Source organism: Miniopterus natalensis, chromosome 4, assembly GCF_054644295.1.
Source record: "Miniopterus natalensis isolate mMinNat1 chromosome 4, mMinNat1.hap1, whole genome shotgun sequence".
NCBI classification, from domain to species: Eukaryota; Metazoa; Chordata; class Mammalia; order Chiroptera; family Miniopteridae; genus Miniopterus; species Miniopterus natalensis.
In genome coordinates this window covers 70292634-70311380 of record NC_142084.1, presented here as the reverse complement: position 1 = coordinate 70311380, position 18747 = coordinate 70292634, and the positions used below count along the sequence as shown (strand labels likewise).

At 48.3% G+C, this 18747-nt stretch overlaps 1 protein-coding gene across 4 annotated transcripts; it reads left to right on the top strand.

Annotated features, from left to right (window-relative positions):
• The first annotated feature begins 165 nt into the window (after positions 1-165).
• On the top strand, positions 166-17777 carry AKAP8 (A-kinase anchoring protein 8). Of its 4 annotated transcripts, none has more exons than XM_016209356.2 (14): positions 166-261; positions 2770-2808; positions 4581-4613; positions 5139-5415; positions 5865-6348; positions 6842-6971; positions 7184-7230; positions 8409-8442; positions 10385-10472; positions 12328-12469; positions 12838-12931; positions 13359-13489; positions 14785-14880; positions 16438-17777. In XM_016209356.2, the coding sequence occupies exons 1-14, from the start codon at positions 243-245 to the stop codon at positions 16903-16905; spliced, it is 2082 nt and encodes a 693-aa protein (XP_016064842.1). In that variant the 5' UTR covers positions 166-242; the 3' UTR covers positions 16906-17777. The 4 variants fall into 4 exon arrangements, with proteins under 4 accessions (XP_016064842.1, XP_016064844.1, XP_087672906.1 ...); XM_087816780.1 differs by lacking the exon at positions 166-261 and adding an exon at positions 284-845; XM_016209358.2 differs by lacking the exon at positions 5139-5415 and having other exon boundaries at positions 173-261.
• Positions 17778-18747: the final 970 nt, after the last annotated feature.

Sequence of the window (18747 nt, the reverse complement as noted above, 5' to 3'; positions counted from 1 at the left end):
TGCGCGCGGTGTGGTACTGTGCCAGACCTAAACTCCCAGGATGCCGTGAGCGCAGACCTCGACCAACCGCAAGGCCAGTTAGGGAGATGGAGGCGGGCTCACCTTGAAAGCCAGGCAATGGTATCGCTCGGAAGGAGTTAGGTCTGTGTCTGGTCCTCCAGTAGTGGACAGCGGAAGGTGCGTTGAGCGCGTGCCTCTGGTGGCAGCCTAGAAAAAGGGACTGCTGGCGGACCGAGCGGGACATGGAACAGGGCTACGGAGGTTCGTACAGGCAGTTGAGGGCCGTGTGGGGCGGGCAGACACTCCCTGAGTGCGCCGTCGCGCAGAGGGTCGCAGGACTGGGGATTACACCCGAGAGTAGGTACCGCAGCCCGGTCGTATGGAGAGACGGACGGGGTGCGCGCCCGCCGCTCATTGGACTGCGGCGCCGTCGCTTCCGCGGCGCTGCGTGCAGATTGGATGGCCGCGCTTGAGGGGGCGGGCGGAGCTCGGCGTCCAGACGCTGCGGCGGGTTTCAGGGGGCTTCTTGGGCTGTCCAGACGTTTTTCAATCCTCAGTCCTGACGGGCGGACTGCCTTGTCCATCGCTCCCGCGCTCAGGGGCCCGCCGTCTTCCCCTTCCGAAAACGCCACAAAATGGCGGCGCCGGGGGGCGGAGCCACTGTCCGACCTCGTGGGGCACGGGGTCCTCCCCCCGGGCGGCCACGCCTGTCCTGGAATCCACGGGGCTTGGTTGGGGCCTCCGCAAGGCGCCCGTGGCAAGGGGCGCAGGTCCCGGAATGCGCCTGGGCGGTGCGGGGTCGGAGTCTTCCCCACCAGCTCCGTGGTACAGCGCGGCCGGGCCGGGTGTGGCTTCTGTGGGGCTCAGCCTTGGGGCTCAGCCGTGGATCTGACTCGTGCCGGCGTAGGACGAGACCTTGAGGTCACATGCTGGGTATTTCCTTGTGCAAAGCTGGGAACCTGATGTGCCCCGGGGTGGTGACAGATTGGTGGCTCTCTTTCAGGCAATGCCTTAGGGTAGCCTGGAGGTGCTGGGGGCTGTGCACAAAGGGAATGTGCCCTTTCCCCACTTGAGTTGCAGGGCCTGTGACAGATCGGACTTTCTCGGAGGACCTGCTGTTTATCTCCAAAATCAATTTACTGGGAAGCCTTTGCTCTGTACTGGGAGCCGAGTTTGCCAACTGGGAACAGTTGAGCTTGACTAGGCGCAGGCCCCTATTCAAGTGTATGAGGTTCGAGAAGCAGGTGGTCTGATCTTGGAAGTAGAAGCTAGAGAAGGCGTCTGTCTTGGAAGGTGGCGGCGTTAGCGGGATCCGGGCCGCAGGAATTGCAGAAGCAGAGAGGTTCTGAGATGCATGGGTGTGTCCGGGGTCCTGGGGTGGCTCAGCCCGACTCTCCTGGTCTTTTCTGCAGCCTGACTGGATCTCATCATTCTTTGCCTGCTTTCTGGCCAGATATTTCAGCCTGTAATCCTGCCTCATGCAAGCAAGCCCTTAGGTTGAAGAGGTTTCCGACCCGCTGAGCTCTCCCCCCCCCCCCCCCCAAAAAAAACACCACACCTTTCAGGCTCAGTTTAGGTGCTGCAGCTTCCCTAAATCCTTTTGTAGCTTTTCCACCTGGAGTTATTTCCTAGGACTGGCTGCGCGTTGACAGTTGCTCCCTCACCCATATCCCAGTTCCAGGATCTTGGGCAAGTGACTTAGCCTCTGAAGCCTTTACAAGAAAAATAGTACCTATCTCAAGGGGCATTGTGAAGTTACCTTAGTAGCATATGCCATTTTGTTAGACCAGTGCCCCACAGTGAAGCAGTCAGTGCCCCACAGTTGGTCACTTGAAGTTAGAAGCACCACTCTGCAGTTCTCTACACAGATATGGAAGCTGTGTGGTGTGGGGAGGATATACGCCTTGCAGAGGGCAAACTTTAGTGGGACTTTGGGTTAGGTACCCTAACCTGAGCCTTAATTCCCTGATCTCTGAATGGCTTTCTGTGAAGCTGGCTAACGTTTGCTTAGTGCCTGTTGTGTATTGGCACACAGTAGACAGTCAGCTAGTGCTTTGGGTTGTTCAAGTAAGGGAGATTGGATATATTCTGTTTCTTAAAGGTAAAGTCATTTGACAGGTGTAAATAGCTGCCGGTGCCCAGCTGTGCCACATCCAGGGTCACAGAAATGAAGAGGGGACAGACAGATGCTATTATTGGGGTCTAGAAGGGGCAGGGGAGCTGCCACAGAGGAGAGCCCAGTCTGATTCTTAGGGCCAGGATGACGCCCTGGGACTTGAAGACCCACCAGAGCATTGGAGGGTTCAAAACCCTATGGAAGCGAGGTCTAGAGAGGCACAGTTATTGTCTCTAAATTCTAAAGTTTCTTCCTAGTTATGGAGCACTTGTGGCTGCTTAGTTGGTGAGCCAAGGAGGGGAATGGGACAGTGTCCTAATGCTGGGCTAGCTGGTGGCTCTTCCTGTGTCATCCTAAGTTATGGGTTGAGGCTTAGGCTAAGGTCCCTCAGCAAGGGACAGGCAGAACTGGCCCAAGGCCCATTCCCCTCCCCTTTTTTCTGTTTTGACCTCAGGCAGGTGGAGTGTGATGATGCAATCAGCCAGCTGTGGGATGACCTTTAGGGAGGCAGTGTTGTGGTTATGCTGCCTTGTAAGGCTTGCACTGAGCTCCTTTGAGGATATCCCTTTAGGTTCTTCAGAGTACCTCCAAGGCACCTACCTGTTCTCTGGTGTGACACATAAGATGCTAACTCACAGGTCTTCTGTTTGCAGGCTATGGGGCATGGAGTGCTGGACCCACCAACACCCAGGGTAGGTGGGACCTGCTGTGTGGGGAGGCATGGGCTTCTGGGATCCCCGTCCCAAGGCACCAGATTGACAGAGCTATTTCTGAGGCTGCACCCGGGAACAGTGGCCTGTAGCCTGGAGAGGCATATGGGGGGATGGGGGTGCAGCCCAGGGACCAGGAAACCTTCTGTAAAGGGCCAGATAGTAAATTTTTTCGACTTTGCAGGCTACATGATCTTTGTAGTGCAGAAGTCACCACAGATAGTTTATAAACAAATAGATATGTCTGTGTTTCAATATATTTACTGAAGGACACTGACATTTGTATGCCATATAATTTTTCATGTGTCATGAAATAGTCTGTTGTAGCAATTCGTTATCTTAATCTAAGTAAATAGCTAAGCTGAGTGTATAACCAAACACTTTTTAAATTAATGGACTTTATTTCTTAGTAGTTTTAGATTTATAAGATTAAGCAGATACAGTATGTTGAGTTTCATACGCTTGCCCTACCTTCACCCCTACACAGTTTCCCCTATTAACATCTTATATTAGTGGGATACATTTATTACAATTAACAAGCCAATGTGGATACACTGTTATTATCTATAGTCCCTAGTTTACTTAATACTTACTCTGTATTATATAGTTCTGTGGGTTTTGACAAGTATATAAGTGATGTATATCATGCCATAAAATACTCTTTTGATTTTTCTTTTCTTCCCCAACATTTTAAAATATAAAACTCTGCCCTAGCCGGTTTGCCTCAGTGGTTAGAGCGACAGCCTGTGGATTGAAGGGTCCTAGGTTAGATTCCAGCCAAGGGCATGTACCTCGGTTGCAGGCTCAATCCCAGGCCCCAGTCAAACACGTGTGGGAGGCAACCAGTTGATGTGTCTCTCACATCAATGTTTCTCTCACCCCACCCCACCCCTAAAAGCAATGGACAAAATATCCCCAGGTAAGGATTAAAAATAAAAAGTTAAAATATAAAACCCATTCTTAGCTTGTGGGCAGCTGTATAACAATTGGTGATGGGCTAGATTTGGCCTGGGGCCTGTTTGCTGAACCCTGTTCTGGAGTCCAATTCATGGCACAAAGTGCATTTGAGGGACCAGAATGTGCTCTGGTTACCGGCTAGCTTTTTGCGGTGTCTGTTCCAGGGGATGGGACCTGTCTGTTCCAGGGGATGGGACCATGGCTTCCTTTGTTTTCTGAGCGTGGGACTTGCCCCTAGCACCATTGGGGGCAGGGTCACTTCTCTGCCCCATCACCAAGTTTCCCAGGAAGAGGCCTTTCATGTCACTCAGACACATAATATACCCTTGCTCATTTGAGCTGGGGATATGATTTTTCACTGGTGCACTCTCCATATTTTTGGTGGTTGGTGCCTGAGCTCTGGCTTCTAGTGAATGTTAGCACTTTAGAAGGGCTCTGCCTGGCCCTAGCCCACTGGCTTCTTGGCTGGTGACCCACACTGGACAAGCTTTCTGAGAAGGCTGCAGTGTCCTTCCCATTGCCTTGATGGTGGAGACAGGGCTTGCCTAGGAGGGAAGCCCTGATTTTGCTTAGCCGAGTGCGCTTTAAGAAATGAGTTTTATAGCCAATGGGCCCAGCCTTTCCTCGTCTTAACAGGCAATGAAGGGTGCCTCCCAGAGTGCTGCCATAGCCACCTGCAGCCTTGGCCCTATGGATAGTGGAGTGAGGTGACAACTGTCCAACATCTGGGGGGGTGGGGTGTCTCAGAAGCCTTCGTTCTGCAAACAAAACCTTTGTGTGTTCTTGTTTCCTCTAAGGTGCATATGGAACTGGTGTTGCCAGCTGGCAAGGTAGGCCCTTTTGGGGGTCAGTGGGTAGGTAAGGGGGCCTCTGATGAGCCACCCAGAGGAGCTGGTATGCAGGGACCCCTATCTCCCCTCCTAGCTGTGCTCACAGCTCTCCTGAAGGCTTGGCAGACTGGGCCTGAGGTGCTGAGGAGGCCTCAAGGGGAACTTGTAGGAGGTGAGGGGGGGTATGTTTCTGTTCTGGGAGCAATATCTCCGTGGTGGATCTGTTAACAGCCCTAACTGCCACTGCTGGGCTCTCAGCCACCTCTAGCTTTGGGTGAGAAGCAAGCCTTAGGATCTGACAGAGAAAATCTGCTCAGAGTTGAAGTCTCACCCTGCCTTCCTCCTTATGCCTTTATGAGCTGTACAAAGGCATTGTGGGTGTGCAGTGTGGGTGATGCCAGGAGCACTTGGTCCCATGACCCACTTCCTTCTCTGATGCCAGTGGATACTCTTCCCCAGACATGTTCACCGTGGACCAGCCTTGTGGCTGCTGAGGTCTAACTTGACTCTTCTTCCCCCTGGCAGGTTATGACAACTACAATTATTATGGTGCCCAGAACACCAGCGTTACTACAGCAGCAACCTACAGCTACGGCCCAGCCTCCTGGGAGGCCACCAAGGCTGGTGATGGCCTGGCGGCTGGGGGCCCTGCCATGCATATGGCCTCTTATGGGCCAGAGCCAAGCACTGACAATTCCGACTCACTCATTGCCAAGATCAACCAGCGTCTAGACATGATGTCCAAGGAAGGAGGCAGGGGTGGGAGCAGCACCGGTGGGGAGGGCATGCAGGACCGGGAGAGGTAATTACAGACCTGAGCTCTTCCCTGGGGATCCGAACATCATGCTTTGTGCAGACAGGAGTGGGCACCTGCTCTCCCAGGAAGGCTCTTCCCAGGCTCCCTCCTGAGCATGGGTAGATGAGTTGGGCCTTTAGGACAGAGGCATTGTAATTGGACTTGCTAGTTTCCTCAGTGATGGGGTTTAGGGCATGACTGTGGCTAAACTATGCTAGACTCCTTATTTCTGCACCAGGAGCTTAGGAGAGCCTCCCTGCTCTTGTGGCCAACGGCTTGTGCCCTCATTCATCAGTGTTTGGAGGGGAATATTGGTCTGTTTTGTCTCTGAGCATTTAGGAGGGGCAAGTGGTGGTTTTGTTTGCTTTGCTGTTTTGAGTGTAGGGAGGTCAGCTTTGCAGGAAGTGTTGAGGTCGAATCCAAAGCATGTAGTGATAGTTGTACTTTCTTTGCAGTTCCTTCCGCTTCCAGTCATTTGATTCCTACGACTCCAGGTCTTGTCTGCCTGAGCACAATCCCTACCGCACCAGCTATAGCTACAACTATGACTTTGACCTGGGACCTGACCGCAATGGTGGCTTTGGTGGTCAGTACAGTGACTGCCGGGACCCCACCCGTGAGCGGGGCTCTGTCGATGGCTTCATGCGGAGCCGGGGTCAGGGCCGCTTTCAGGACCGGAGCAACCCCAGCACCTTTATGCGCAGTGACCCATTCATGACATCAGCAGCCTCCTCGGATCCCCTTTCCACTCCTTGGACAGAGCTGAACTATGTGAGTGGGCGGGGCCTGGGAGGCCCCTCCCCCAGCAGGCCCCCATCTTCTCTTTTCTCCCAGTCTATGGCCCCCAACTATGGAGTGATGGGCATGCAGGGGGCAGGAGGTTATGACAACGCTGTGCCCTACAGATGTGGCCAGTCACAGACCCGGATGAAGGATTGGGTAAGGCTTTGCAAAGTTCTAACTCACCTTCCTTGCTTTGCTTTTTAAACAGCTTTATTGAGATAAAACTTATAGATTATAAGATTCTTTTTTTTTTCAGTGTGACTTTTAGTAAAATTGTGTAGAATTGTGCAACGTTCACCATCATCTAATTTTAGAAAATGTCTATCAACTGAGAAAGAAATTTCTGTCATTAGCCGTCACTCCCTGTTCTCTCCCCTGACCCTTGGCAGCCATTAACTGACTCTCTGTCTCTAGCGATTTGCCTGTTCTGGACATACCATGTGAATACAATATGTGTCCTTTTGTGTCTAGCTTCTTATATTCAGCATAATTTTTGGTGGGGGAGGGCATTAAACTATGTCATCTTTCTTTGTCTTCTGAAAAGACCTTATCTATCTTCTCTGATCTTATAACCTCTTCATTTTTCATTTCTCTGGGGTATCTTAATGGTTCGGGTAAGTGGTACATCAGGATGTGCTTGTGTCTGTAGCCCAGGTGGAGAGGGTTTGACCGCTGTGGCCTAGACGGCATGGGCAGGAAACGGAAGCAGTTGCAAATCTATGATGAGCCGGATGCCAAACAGGCCCGGGCTGACAGCGAAGGAGATTTTTCTGAAAATGGTATGCCTTGGGAGTGGGGTACTGTGAATTTTCAGTGGATATAAGATGAATCAGTTGCATGTTTAGTGCTCTGTCTGCCTGTCAGCCAGGCTCCCACAGTCCCCACTGAAATCAGGATAAGCTTGGACACTTGGGACAGTGAGCTTGGGAGGGTGAAAACAATGGGCCAGCCACTGAGGGGCTGATTTTCCTGTTCCCTTTGTGTCTGGTAGATGATGGTGCTGGTGACTTCCGGTCTGGAGATGAAGAATTCAGGGGTGTAAGTCCTCCTTCACTGGTCAGCCTTCTTTGTCTCTAGTGCAGGATTTCTTATTTTAGCTTCTTTCTCACAGAGGCGGGAACTGCTGCTATGGTAGACTCACCTCTACCTTAAAAGTGGATTTAGTATCCTGACTTGCAGCTAGGTTTCTAAGAGTGTTCCACTTGCAACAATCCTTCCCCTTCCTGAAGAAATTCCCAGCCTCCTGCACAGCTGCTCCTGTGTCCTTGTAGTGATGTGCCTAGCTGCACATGCGGTAAGTGCAGTGGCTGTGCAGGCTGAGGCTTGCAAACATGTACTGAAGACTGCCAGCTTTGTGCTGGTGCTGAGCTGCATTCAGGTCATTCAGTCCTTCCATCCAGTCATGGTAGACAGGTGTTTAAGGCCAGCTCTTAGCCAGGACCACGCTGAGGACCTGGAGAGTGAGCCTTTGCCACCCCCTGTAAATTCTGATCCAAGTCTGGGGTAGGGCCCTAGATCTGTGTGTATGAAGGGTTTGTACAGATGCTTCTAATGGTCAAGCGGATTCGCTGAAGGTGGGAGGAGTGGGATGTGGGATACAGTGAATTTTTAGTTTTTCTGAGGGTCTTACTTGCCCCCTTGTCTGTTTTGCTTCAGTCTTGAGTCTAGGAATCACTGTGTTGTACCAGCTGATTGGTAATCTAATCTTTGTCTTGGTGCCTAAGAAGTGGACTCCCTTTCCATTTTCAGTTAGATGATCAATTTTATCTACACCTGATTTTTTACAGCTTTTGGTAAATACAAACAGATGGCTGGGAAACTTGGTAAAACCCATTTTCAGTAAAGCACTGGAAGTAGCATCCTACAAATTGGGGTTTCTTGACAATTGATGAATGAGCTCCTGGCATTCCCATGTGCAGAGCTGTGCAGGTGTACATTGCCGGAGGCTGTTCTTTAGCTTTAAAAAGAGCTGAAAGAGGGCCAGTGTCTTTAATAAAAAAGCAAAGCAAATTAGCCATCATCACAGAATCTCAGAAGGCAACCAGTAGTGACAGGACACATTCAGGTTTTATCCCATGGCCCTGGGCCTTGTCCTAACACATTGTGACTGGGTTCCTGGTAGTACAGCAACTATCAGGTGGTGGCAGGGAGCTAGGCTGGTGTGGGGAGTTCAGGAAACTGCCTCACTACCCGACTTCGTGTGTGTCCTTTTTCAGGAGGACGAATTCTTCGACTCCGGGAGGCAGAGAGGTAGGCATTGCCCATTGTCCCTTTGAACTTTCCTGTGTCTGCCTGGCTGTCCTGCACACACTGCCCAACTCTCAGTTGAGTTTGATTTCTGAGGAAGCCTAGGTCCTGGATGGAGGGGCTGACGGCTCAGGGCAGAAGAGGGGCCGTGATTGCTGGGTGGGCCTTGGCCATGGCACTCACCCCAAGGCTTTCCTCCATTATTTAGAGCAGCACTTGCTGGAAATGGGTCTGTTGGCCTCAATTAATGGAGAGAGACAGGGAAACTCATCTGTGGGTGTCCGCAACAGTTTGCAGTGATAGTGAACGTAGTCTCAGAAACATAAGAGAGAAAAAAACAGGTGCCCTCCAGCCTGTCTTCTCAGTTACCCTTGCCCAGTACAGGTACCCGTACTGTTTTCTCCTAGGCTCCATTCTTTCCACCATATCCCTCCTTGCCAGTCCAGAGCTGTGCTCTCAGCCTCTATGGTGGGGGTCCTGGCAACTGCAGGGCATGTTGCTGCATGGGACAGAGTTCAGACACCTGCCTGGATTGGGAGCTCAGGGCAAGAGGGGAGGCTGTCAGGTATATCCAGACCCAGATACCCCAGAGGCAGTCATTGCTCATTGCTTAGCAGGTCCTATCAGTTCCAGTGCCAGAGACCTAAGGGTCCAAATTCATCAGCAGAAGCAAAGCCAAATTAAACTTCTGGTGGGTATGGAGAAGCAGCCTAAGACATGGCCTTGAGCTTACCCAAAAGCCACTTTTCCTGTTCCCAGGGGTCTGTTCGAAGCTGGTTTCCCCCCAGAATCACAGGCTGGCTCTGCTCCCATCAGTTCTGAAGGTCCCTGGCTTAGATACTCCTTCCCTTATGTGTTCAGGCTTGGCTAACCCTCTCAGGTCCTCTTACCCTGTTGAAGTGATTATGTTTGTAGCATGGGTCCACACAGCATTGAACAGCTCATGCAGCAGGGAAAATGCTAAAGCAAAGGTGACGTGTTTATTGCGCGCAGGTCCTGCTATCTACCCGGGATGACTTTGCTATTAAACAGCAGTAATAGTTTCAGGCAGTGACCTCTTGCCAAAAATCCCACACGCCCTTTTGAGAGGCTTCTGAGCAGCGCACGCCGGTCGCCATCTTCGTGGGACAGTCTCGTGACTGGCATCAGGGGTAGGGGTTACAGTTCAGATGCTTATCCAACCTGTTTTCAGTGTCTGGCCCTGGCTCTGAGCCACGGTTACCTGGCCTGGCCTCACGCTGGGGATACTGGGCTGCACGGCTCTCAGAGCTCCTGCGCTGGCCCCAGGGGATGGACGGAGGACCGATAGGTCTCTTCCCACTTCTCTTTCTAGGATTGCTTCCCACATAGCCCTGGGAAAGTCCTAGAGTGACAGTTTTTGTGAGTGGAAGATAGAGTTTGGGCCAGCAAGGACTAACAGACCTGCTGAGGCCCTAGTTCAGAGGAGGCCTATGGGATGGTTGTCGTGGTCTACTTAGATGTGGGAAGGAGGGAGGTAGAACAGCTTGCTTTATTTTCTGAGGCCTTCTACCTGCTGCCTCTTTACCTAAGAAGAATTACTTCTCTCTCTCTTAACTGATGTTGGGAGAAGACCCACTCATAGGGCACTGGATTGGAAAAGCAGGATAGGGAAGGACAGAGAGAGCAGGTGGGCCTTAGTGTGAGTGGGATGGGTGGGCCATGTCCCTGGCCCATCCTAGCCTTATCAGGCCATGGGGGGAGTGAGGTATCTCTCCTGGGAACTCCCAAGTGTTCTCATCCATGCTCATCGTTGTTGGGAGCCTTTGACATCCCCTTGGTGCCTCAGGGTGTCCTGACCCTGCCATATATGGAGGCAGCAGCAGGGCACAGGGTGCGGTGGCCAAGCTGCAGCCCCATCAAGGCCCTGGTGCTCAGCTCCTCTACAGACTCTACAGAGGGTCTTGAAGGGATTTCTCTGTTGCAGGAGAGAAGGATGACGAGGATGACGAAGTGAAGAAGAGAAGGGAAAAGCAAAGGAGAAGAGATAGGATGCGAGACCGAGCAGCTGACAGGTGAGGTGGGAGGTCAGCTGGACCTGAGCGCTGTCAAGGCCCACCTGAGCTCATCTGTCTTCACTCCATGATGCAAGGGGAGCCTGGTTTGAGCTGACTACAGTTGTCTGTGGGGAAATCCTAGTCAGGGCGGTGGGAGACAAAACTTGGGAAACACGAACAGAATCATATCCTTGCCAGAGGGTCCCTGTGGCCCTCATGTGCTCAGCCAGGGGCTCTAATGTCCTGCACACCTGTGGGGAGTTTCCTTGTCCCCTGGCTTGTGTCTGTCATCCCAAACAAGTATTTTTCGTTAAGCGGAGCTGCTAAGAAGGTGCTCGGATGGGTTGTCCAAATCTAGACCACCACTGGAGTTTGACTTAACTGTTACACACGTATAGATATTACCTTCAAGGTTGTCTTTAAGTAGAGAAAAGAAGCACAAAAACATGAAGCCCAGAGTGTTGGTGTGACCACACCATGCACCTCTCTCCCTGTTCAGTTATTTAGTGGTTGCTGACTAGAAAAGTAAACCACTGGTGGCTATGGGAGCACTTAATTGCTGAGGTCTTAACCACACATAACTGCTTCTGTATGCACAGGCTCTCTTAATGACTTGAGGGGTACTCCTTGCTCTTAAGCACCTGGAGTAGTGATTTTCCTGTGCAAAGAATGCTTAGCAAAAGGGTTAACAGGCAGGGAAGCCAGGAACCAAGAAGTAGGAGCTTTCAGGTATTACAAAAATTCATCAAAACTCTTGTTAAACAGATAGTAAGTGATAGCTAGATTTGATCTATTTTCATGTCACATGAGAACTGAGATGACATTTTTAACAGTTCTGCACATAGGGCCTGGGTGATTTTTTTCCGCTTCACTTCTCTGTCAGGGTATCTACAAAAGCTTGTGGCACTTGTCTAGAGATCCAACCCAGGTGTTGGAGGCCAGCAGATCTCCTGAGTTGGGAGAGGAGTTCTGAATGCTGCAGGGCCTGTGCTCTTACCCCAGAAGATCCAGAGGCTCCTGGGCAGAGCCAAGGGAAACAGCACTGCACTGTGGAGGTGTGGTCTACAGGCCACTCTCTTCTCACCTTACAACATGATTGCCTTTGTGAGACTTTGAAAGCACATGACAAAGAAACCTTAGTTTTTATCCATGAATTTGACATAGTGTGCCTTTACATTGAATCCTGTGGGAGAACTGTTCTTAGGTCATATGAATTTTTTTTTTAATCCTCACCTAAGGATGACATCCTTAGAAAGAGGAAGGGGGGGAGAGAGACTGATATGAGAAACATTGATTGGTTGCCTTCTGTATGTGCCCCAACTGGGGATTGGACCCACAACCCAGGTATGTGCCCTTATAGGGAATCGAACCGGCTACCTAAAATGGAGTTGCCTAAGGCCTTTGGGCCAAAAAGACTGGTATGGTAGGAAATTGCTACATGAATTATTTTCCTAAATACTCTCGAGGTTGTACTCCCATCCCTAGGATGAGGAAACAAGGAAACTGCTATATTTTAAAAATATATATATATCTTTATTGATTTCAGAGAGAGGAAGGGGGGGGGAGAGAGAGAGAGAAACATAAATGATGAGAACCATTGATTAGCTGCTTCTTACATGTCCCCCACTGGGGATCGTGCCCTCAACCTGGTCATGTGCCCTGACCGGGAATCAAACCGTAATCTCCTGGATCCTAGGTCGGTGCTCAACTGCTGAGCCACGCCTGGCTGGGTGGAAACTGCTATTCTTGGTACCCCGTGAGAAGTCAGAAGTTTTGGATCAGAAATTGCTTTCCCATTTCTGTTTCAGTTCTAACCAGAGATGAACTGGTTATCCCTGCATCACTGTTCTTGCTTTTTGTCTTCCTTCTCCAGGATTCAGTTTGCCTGTTCCGTGTGTAAATTTCGTAGCTTTGAAGATGAAGAAATCCAGAAGCATCTGCAAAGCAAATTTCACAAAGAGACACTGCGATTTATAAGTACCAAACTGCCTGACAAGACGGTCGAGTTCCTTCAGGTGAAGCACACTTGGCCTCTGTCACATTGTTTCTTGCTGATCCTACAGGTGTCAGATCCCTCACAGGGAAAGGGAAGGGAAATAAGAGGTCTAAACTTGGTAAAGATTCCTTTTTCCAGAATAACAGTTGTTCCAGTTCCCATGTCAGAGGAGTAACAGAGAGCTGCAGCCATTGTAGTTCCCATTTGTTCTGCCCATGGAGCTGCTCTCATCACCATCTTCCTACCCTTGGGGCAGCTGAGACAAGGCTGTCATCCGATAGGGTCTTGGCAGCCACCCATGGTGAGCTGCCTCTGGTGTAGTTGAGGAATATCCCCATGTGCCATCCTCTCCCGATTTCATTTGGTGCTGTCTCCCAACCCCTCTAGGAATACATTGTAAATAGGAATAAGAAGATTGAGAAGCGGCGTCAGGAACTGATGGAGAAAGAAAGCACAAAACCCAAACCAGATCCTTTCAAAGGTGAGTCGTGATCCTAGAGGGCTTGCTGTTCTGCAAGGTGCTAAGGCACATGGCTCGGTGCAAAACTAGCACAGGGCTGCTGAGGATGTGATGTGAAGACCTGTGGGAGGGGCACTTAGCAATGGAAAGAGGCTCTCAAGTGTGGCCTAATACAGATCTCAGCTCTATAGGCAACTTATCAGAGTGATAAGGGCTCTGCAGTTGTTTCCTCCTTGGACTGAAGGATGAGAAAAGTTGGAAGTAATAAATTTCCCTGTTTGGAGGCTGATTGTTCGGACCTTACACCTGCTAGAAGGCTGATGATGCCTGTCTCAGAGTTAACTGAATCCCTAGAGAAGGCTGTAGGGAGAAAACGTGGGCCTCGTTGGGGGCTGGGAGGAAAGCATCACATGCATGCTTTCCCACATGACTTGGGTTTCATCAACAGGGATTGGCCAGGAGCACTTCTTCAAGAAGATTGAGGCTGCTCACTGCCTGGCTTGCGACATGCTGATCCCCGCACAGCACCAGCTCCTCCAGCGGCACCTCCACTCTGTCGATCACAATCACAACCGCCGGGTGAGTCCCCTCCTGATGCTGGCTCAGGGGCAAGCCTTCCCTGGCTGCCAGTGGGGGGTTTAGAACCTTCTGTGCCTTACAGGGAATGCTAACATCTTTAGGGGCTCCTGCCATATTCCATCAAGTCTGTCACTTCATCAATTGATTGTACAGTACATCCCAGCTTCTGTTAAAATGTAAGAAAATGTTTTGCTTAGGATTCATTAAATACATAGCTAAAATTGTCCTGGTTTGAGAATGTTCCCTGTAAACCACCCAAATCAATCCCCTATTGCTGAAAAACAAGATTTCTATAAATTGAGGCCAAGGGCCATTCAGAGCAGAGTGGCCTAGGGGACCCATTTGGTCCTTACTAGTTGATGGGGCCTGAGGCTAAAAATTTAGTTCGTGGTCAGCAAATTTTTCTGTTAAAGGTCAAATTGTAAATATTTTTAACTTTGCAGGCCATAGGGTCTCTGTCCAACAAGTCTGCCATTGGTGGGCAAAAGCAGCCATAGATACTAAGTGAAGGAGAGGTGTGGCTGCACTTGCCCACTGGCTATAGCTTGCTGATCCCTGATTTTAACATCTCTGTCCTTAGTTTACCCAACGATGAAATGGAGCTCTCAATACCTGCCTGCCCATCTCCCAGTTTTTTGTTTTATTTTAGAAAGTGGGGGTTAGGGGGTGGGGAGGGACACACATTGATTTGTTGTTCCACTTATTTATGCATTCATTGGTTGCTTCTCGTATGTTCCCTGACTGGGGCACATACCTGATACACCTGCAACCTTGGTGTATCAGGATGGTTTTCTAACCAACTGAGCTACCCAGCCAGGCCTCCCCATCTCCCAGTTTTACTAAAACCAGCCAGAAGCACTGTATAAACAAGAGATTACTATATGCGTGTCAAGCTGTTTTTGAGCATCCATACTTTTGCTGTTGAACTTATAAAATTAATATAACTCAAAACTGAAAAGAAAAAGCTTACTCCTTTTCCTCCTTAGTTTACAGAGCTAATCTGTAAATGCTCATTTCATCCTTGCTTATGCACATGGTACCTGGACATCAGAGGGGTGTCTGTGGTGCTTATCAGACTTTTCTACACTGTTGCACGGTGTCAGTTCCAACGTCTGTAGTGCCTTCTTTCTCTCACTCCTGGAGTCTGGCACTTTGGGATTTGCCTTATTGAAGAAAGATGTTGGTCGTCTCTGCATATGGCTGATCTCAGGGCAACTCACTATAGCCTGGCTGTGTATTCTCTTGCCCCTTTATATGAGCCATTTTTAAAAGCCCATTTTTGGTTCCCTTTGCAGTTGGCTGCTGAACAGTTCAAGAAAACAAGTCTCCATGTGGCTAAGAGTGTTTTGAATAACAGACATATAGTGAAGATGCTGGAAAAGTACCTCAAGGTTAGGAGTCCAGTGGACGGGAAAAACCTTTGAAGTGGAGAATGAACTACGAGTATGGAATTGTATCTCGAGCACAGTATTTAGCATTTCTGAGTCTTGAAGAATTGAGGACTGTTGGAATGTATCAGGATTGGGAATTCTACAACTGTGGAGAGAGTCAGCACTATTGTACAGATTAATCAAGCAGGGCCACATCCCAGAGGTGCCACAACCACTGAGCCATAATGACACGAGCAGAGTAATAAAAAGTCCCAAAGAGGGTGCATGGGAAAGAAGCTGAAGAGCCCCTGCCTGGTTCCTCCTTGGGAGGCCCATTTTGCTAAATGCTCAGCCCCATGACTTCAACTTCGGCTGGTAGCTAAGGTCCAGCATAGCTGGCAGGACCTGTCTGCTCTCAGTTATTAAATGCTTCAGTATTTGGCAATTCATTCTACCCAATAAAGGCACAGAATCTAACTATAGCAGGTTCTCGAATAACATCATTTTGTTCAATGTCATTTCATCATAATGTTGATGAGATATCACAGGTATGTTGATAATATAAACAATTGATATAATTGTTTATATCAGTTAACCTATGGTAAAATTGGTTTTTACATCGTATACCTCATTTATCCACAGTTCCAAGAACCTGTTGATGACATTAAGTGAGGACTTACTGTAATCAATTTAAGAACCATGACTGGTCAGTGTTTTACCTTGTGGCTTAAACAGATTTAAAGTCTCTGGAGTCAGGTATAGACTCAAAATTCTAATCAGCATATTTTAAAACACGTTTCTTAATCTGGTAGCGATAATATTTAGTTTTCTTTTTCTAAACTAGAGACAATTTTAGAATACGCTTGTGAGAAGTTTGGCTTCTGAGGAGAGTCAGAATTGGGTTTGACTCCCGACTGATGTTTAATAGCTGTGTGACCTCTGGCAAGTTACTGATCTTTGAGTCTCATTTCCTTGTCTGTAAATTGGGGATAATCCTCATGCCAGAGCTCTGAGCTTAAATGAAACTAAAATTTAAAATAGTCTTAACTTCCTGTTATGAGACTTTCAAACATTTTTGGTTTAGGTCTAGGTCTTTTGGAACTTTTCCTGTGGTTATGCGCTTGAATGAAGAGTACAAAATAGCTCTTGCGAAGCTTTTCGGAGATGTCTTTCTGAATCTGTAGGGTCTGAGAACCTGTAGGATTAACTCACCTGGTGTAGTTTAAATTATTTCTGTTGTCCTGGCCAGTGTGGCTCAGTTGGATGGAATATTGTCCCATGCACCAGAAAGTTGTGGGTTCAATTACTGGTCAGAACACATGCCTAGGTTTTAGGTTCAATCCCCAGTAGGGCGCATATGGGAGGCAGCAGATCAATGTATCTCGCTCACGTTGATGTTTTTATCTCTCTCTTTCCCTTCCTCCCTCTCTAAAATCAATTTTTAAAATAAATGAATAAAGTATTTCTCTTGTTGACTGCCCATCGTGAAAGCACGAACTCCAAGCAGCCTGGGTCTCCTTCCATTTCTCATTTGGACAGTTCTTTAGACTGCACTGATCTGTGTTTCTTCCTGGCCAGGGTGAAGACCCTTTCTCCAATGAAGCCGTTGATCCAGAAATCGAAGGAGTTGACAATTTAGGAGGCGAGGATAAGGAAGAGACACCTGAAGAGGTGGCTGCGGAAGTGTTAGCCGAGGTGATTACAGCAGCAGTGAGGGCAGTAGAGGGGGAAGGAGTGCCAGCTCCAGAAAGTATTGAAATGCTGGCTGAAGGGGAAGGCCCCGTGGACGCGGCAGAGGCCACTAGTGGTCCCCATCCAGAACAGCCACTGGAAGCAGACACACACTGTGGAATGGCATCTGGGAAGAGGAACGCTGAAGCAGAGGCTGGAAGTAAAGCTGCCCAGGCTAGAAATGAGGCTGTGGAGGCTGAAGGTGAAGCAGAGGCAAAAAGCACCGTAACAGTCACTGTTCCTGCCCCAGCTGCCGTGGAAGCCGAAGTGGAACAAACTGATGCAGAATCCAAAGATGTTATTCCCACAGAATGATCCTCCTCTCCCTGTTTCAAGGAATGTGTTAAATGATGCATTGCTCTTTCTCCTTTGGTTTATAAGTAGTACTAGGATTTGTGTTATTGGAATATACTGAAAACTTATTTTGGTGAAGAGACCCAGCTATTTCCTTCAGAAAAATGTACCTCATGGGCTTGTCTAATAGAGTTGAGTGGCTTTCTGCCTTGGTTTGAAGGCTGCAGAAGTACATTCCCCCAAGCAGCTGTTACCTCTCTACACTGCAGTTGGAATAATAAAAGTTGGGCAATTAGATTTTGATGATACTTTGCTTGTTAAATATAGCCACTGGCTGAATGCCCTTTATTCTTTTTTTATTACTATTTTTTCTGGGAGCAGCTCATTATTACTAGGATACATCTTGCTTTATAAATATATGTGTATGTATATTTTTTAAGTTTCAAGAATTTGCTTTGGCTTCAGGTTTTGACCTCTGCTTTTGTAGCTCACTGAATAGTGTTCTGATTCTCACAAGGTGTAGCAGAATCTTGTTAGCTTGTGATGTTGGTTTTGTCACATCAGTGAACTCTCAAAGGCCTGATGAATCTGACATAACTGCACCACTGGAAGCACACCCAGTGACCCCTTAAGAATGGGGACATTTTGCCTAGGGCATTGTTTCCCAACCTTTAATCCTTGGCAGATCACCTTCAGAACTTATCTTACATGTGTTCCACCTCTGCATTACTTCAGGGTTTTTTTCCTTAAAATTGAGTTACTTCCTCTTAAATATAATTAAAAAGAAAACTTGATGTCACTCCCATGAATGGAAAACCAATATAAATAGCCACAGATAAGATGTTATCTGTAAAAAATGAATATAATGAAATAAACATTTCATTTTAAATAAATCCTCTTCCTTTGGAGATTTCTGAGTTTGTGAGAAAGGAAAACTAACATGTTAAAGCCAGACTGCCTGTAAATTTTTGAACTGTCACATTCGAGGAAGCATTGGCTAGTGGGAAAATATTTTAAAAGAGGTAGTAAAAATATTTGATGAGCATCTACTGTGTACCAGGTGCTAATTCATGATAAAAATAAGATGTAGCCTTGCTAGCATGGCTCAGCGGTTGAGCATCAACCTATGATCCAGGAGACAGGTTTAATTCCTGGTGAGGACATGCCCGGTTTGTGGGCTTGATCTCTAGTAGCGGGCGTGCAGGAGGCAGCCAATGAATGACGACTCATCATTGATGTTTCTATCTCTCCCTCCCCTCCCCCCTCCCCCTCCCCTTCCTCTCCCTCTCCTCTTTGAAATCAATAAAAACATTAAAAAAAAATAAGATGTGGGCACTGCTCTCAAGGAGCCTTACTGGAGATGCGAGATGAATATTTATGAAAAAGTCAGTATTAGAACTAAAAAATAAACTTCAGTAATCATGAAAATAGTGCCTCTGAACTGTTTCTGCACATCATTCCTTACTCCTGTGTACATGTGGCTTAGTCACAGGTTCAGCATGCCCTTTGAAGCTTTTCTTGAATCGGAAGTGTTGGTGACATTGAACATCAGTAGTCTGAAAAAAGGTAACAAAACTATGAAATTGCTTTGTTTTGTTTTTCTTGTAAAAGTAATCCCAAGGCTTGTCATGAAATCTATATCTGAATTTCAGTGACATTCTTTCACCCCCCACCCCCACCCTGTGTAAAATAACACTGATAATTTTATTCCTAAAGGTAGGTTGAACCAGGCCATCATTCCCCAAGATGGGGAGTAACTACTTGGGTTGCACAAAGGAATGCCCTTGTATTTCCTGAGATGACAAATTGCAAGCTTCCTCAGTTGGGAACTAATTTTTACCAGTTATTTCCCAATTTTAGAGA

Bases quoted from the DNA above. Each gene is read 5' to 3' on its own strand.
- AKAP8 (XM_087816780.1), top strand. From the start codon at position 380: ATGGAGAGACGGACGGGGTGCGCGCCCGCCGCTCATTGGACTGCGGCG. The intron at 5,416-5,864 runs GTAATTACAGAC...CTTTCTTTGCAG, and splicing joins GGCATGCAGGACCGGGAGAG to TTCCTTCCGCTTCCAGTCAT. The intron at 8,443-10,384 runs GTAGGCATTGCC...TCTCTGTTGCAG, and splicing joins CGACTCCGGGAGGCAGAGAG to GAGAGAAGGATGACGAGGAT.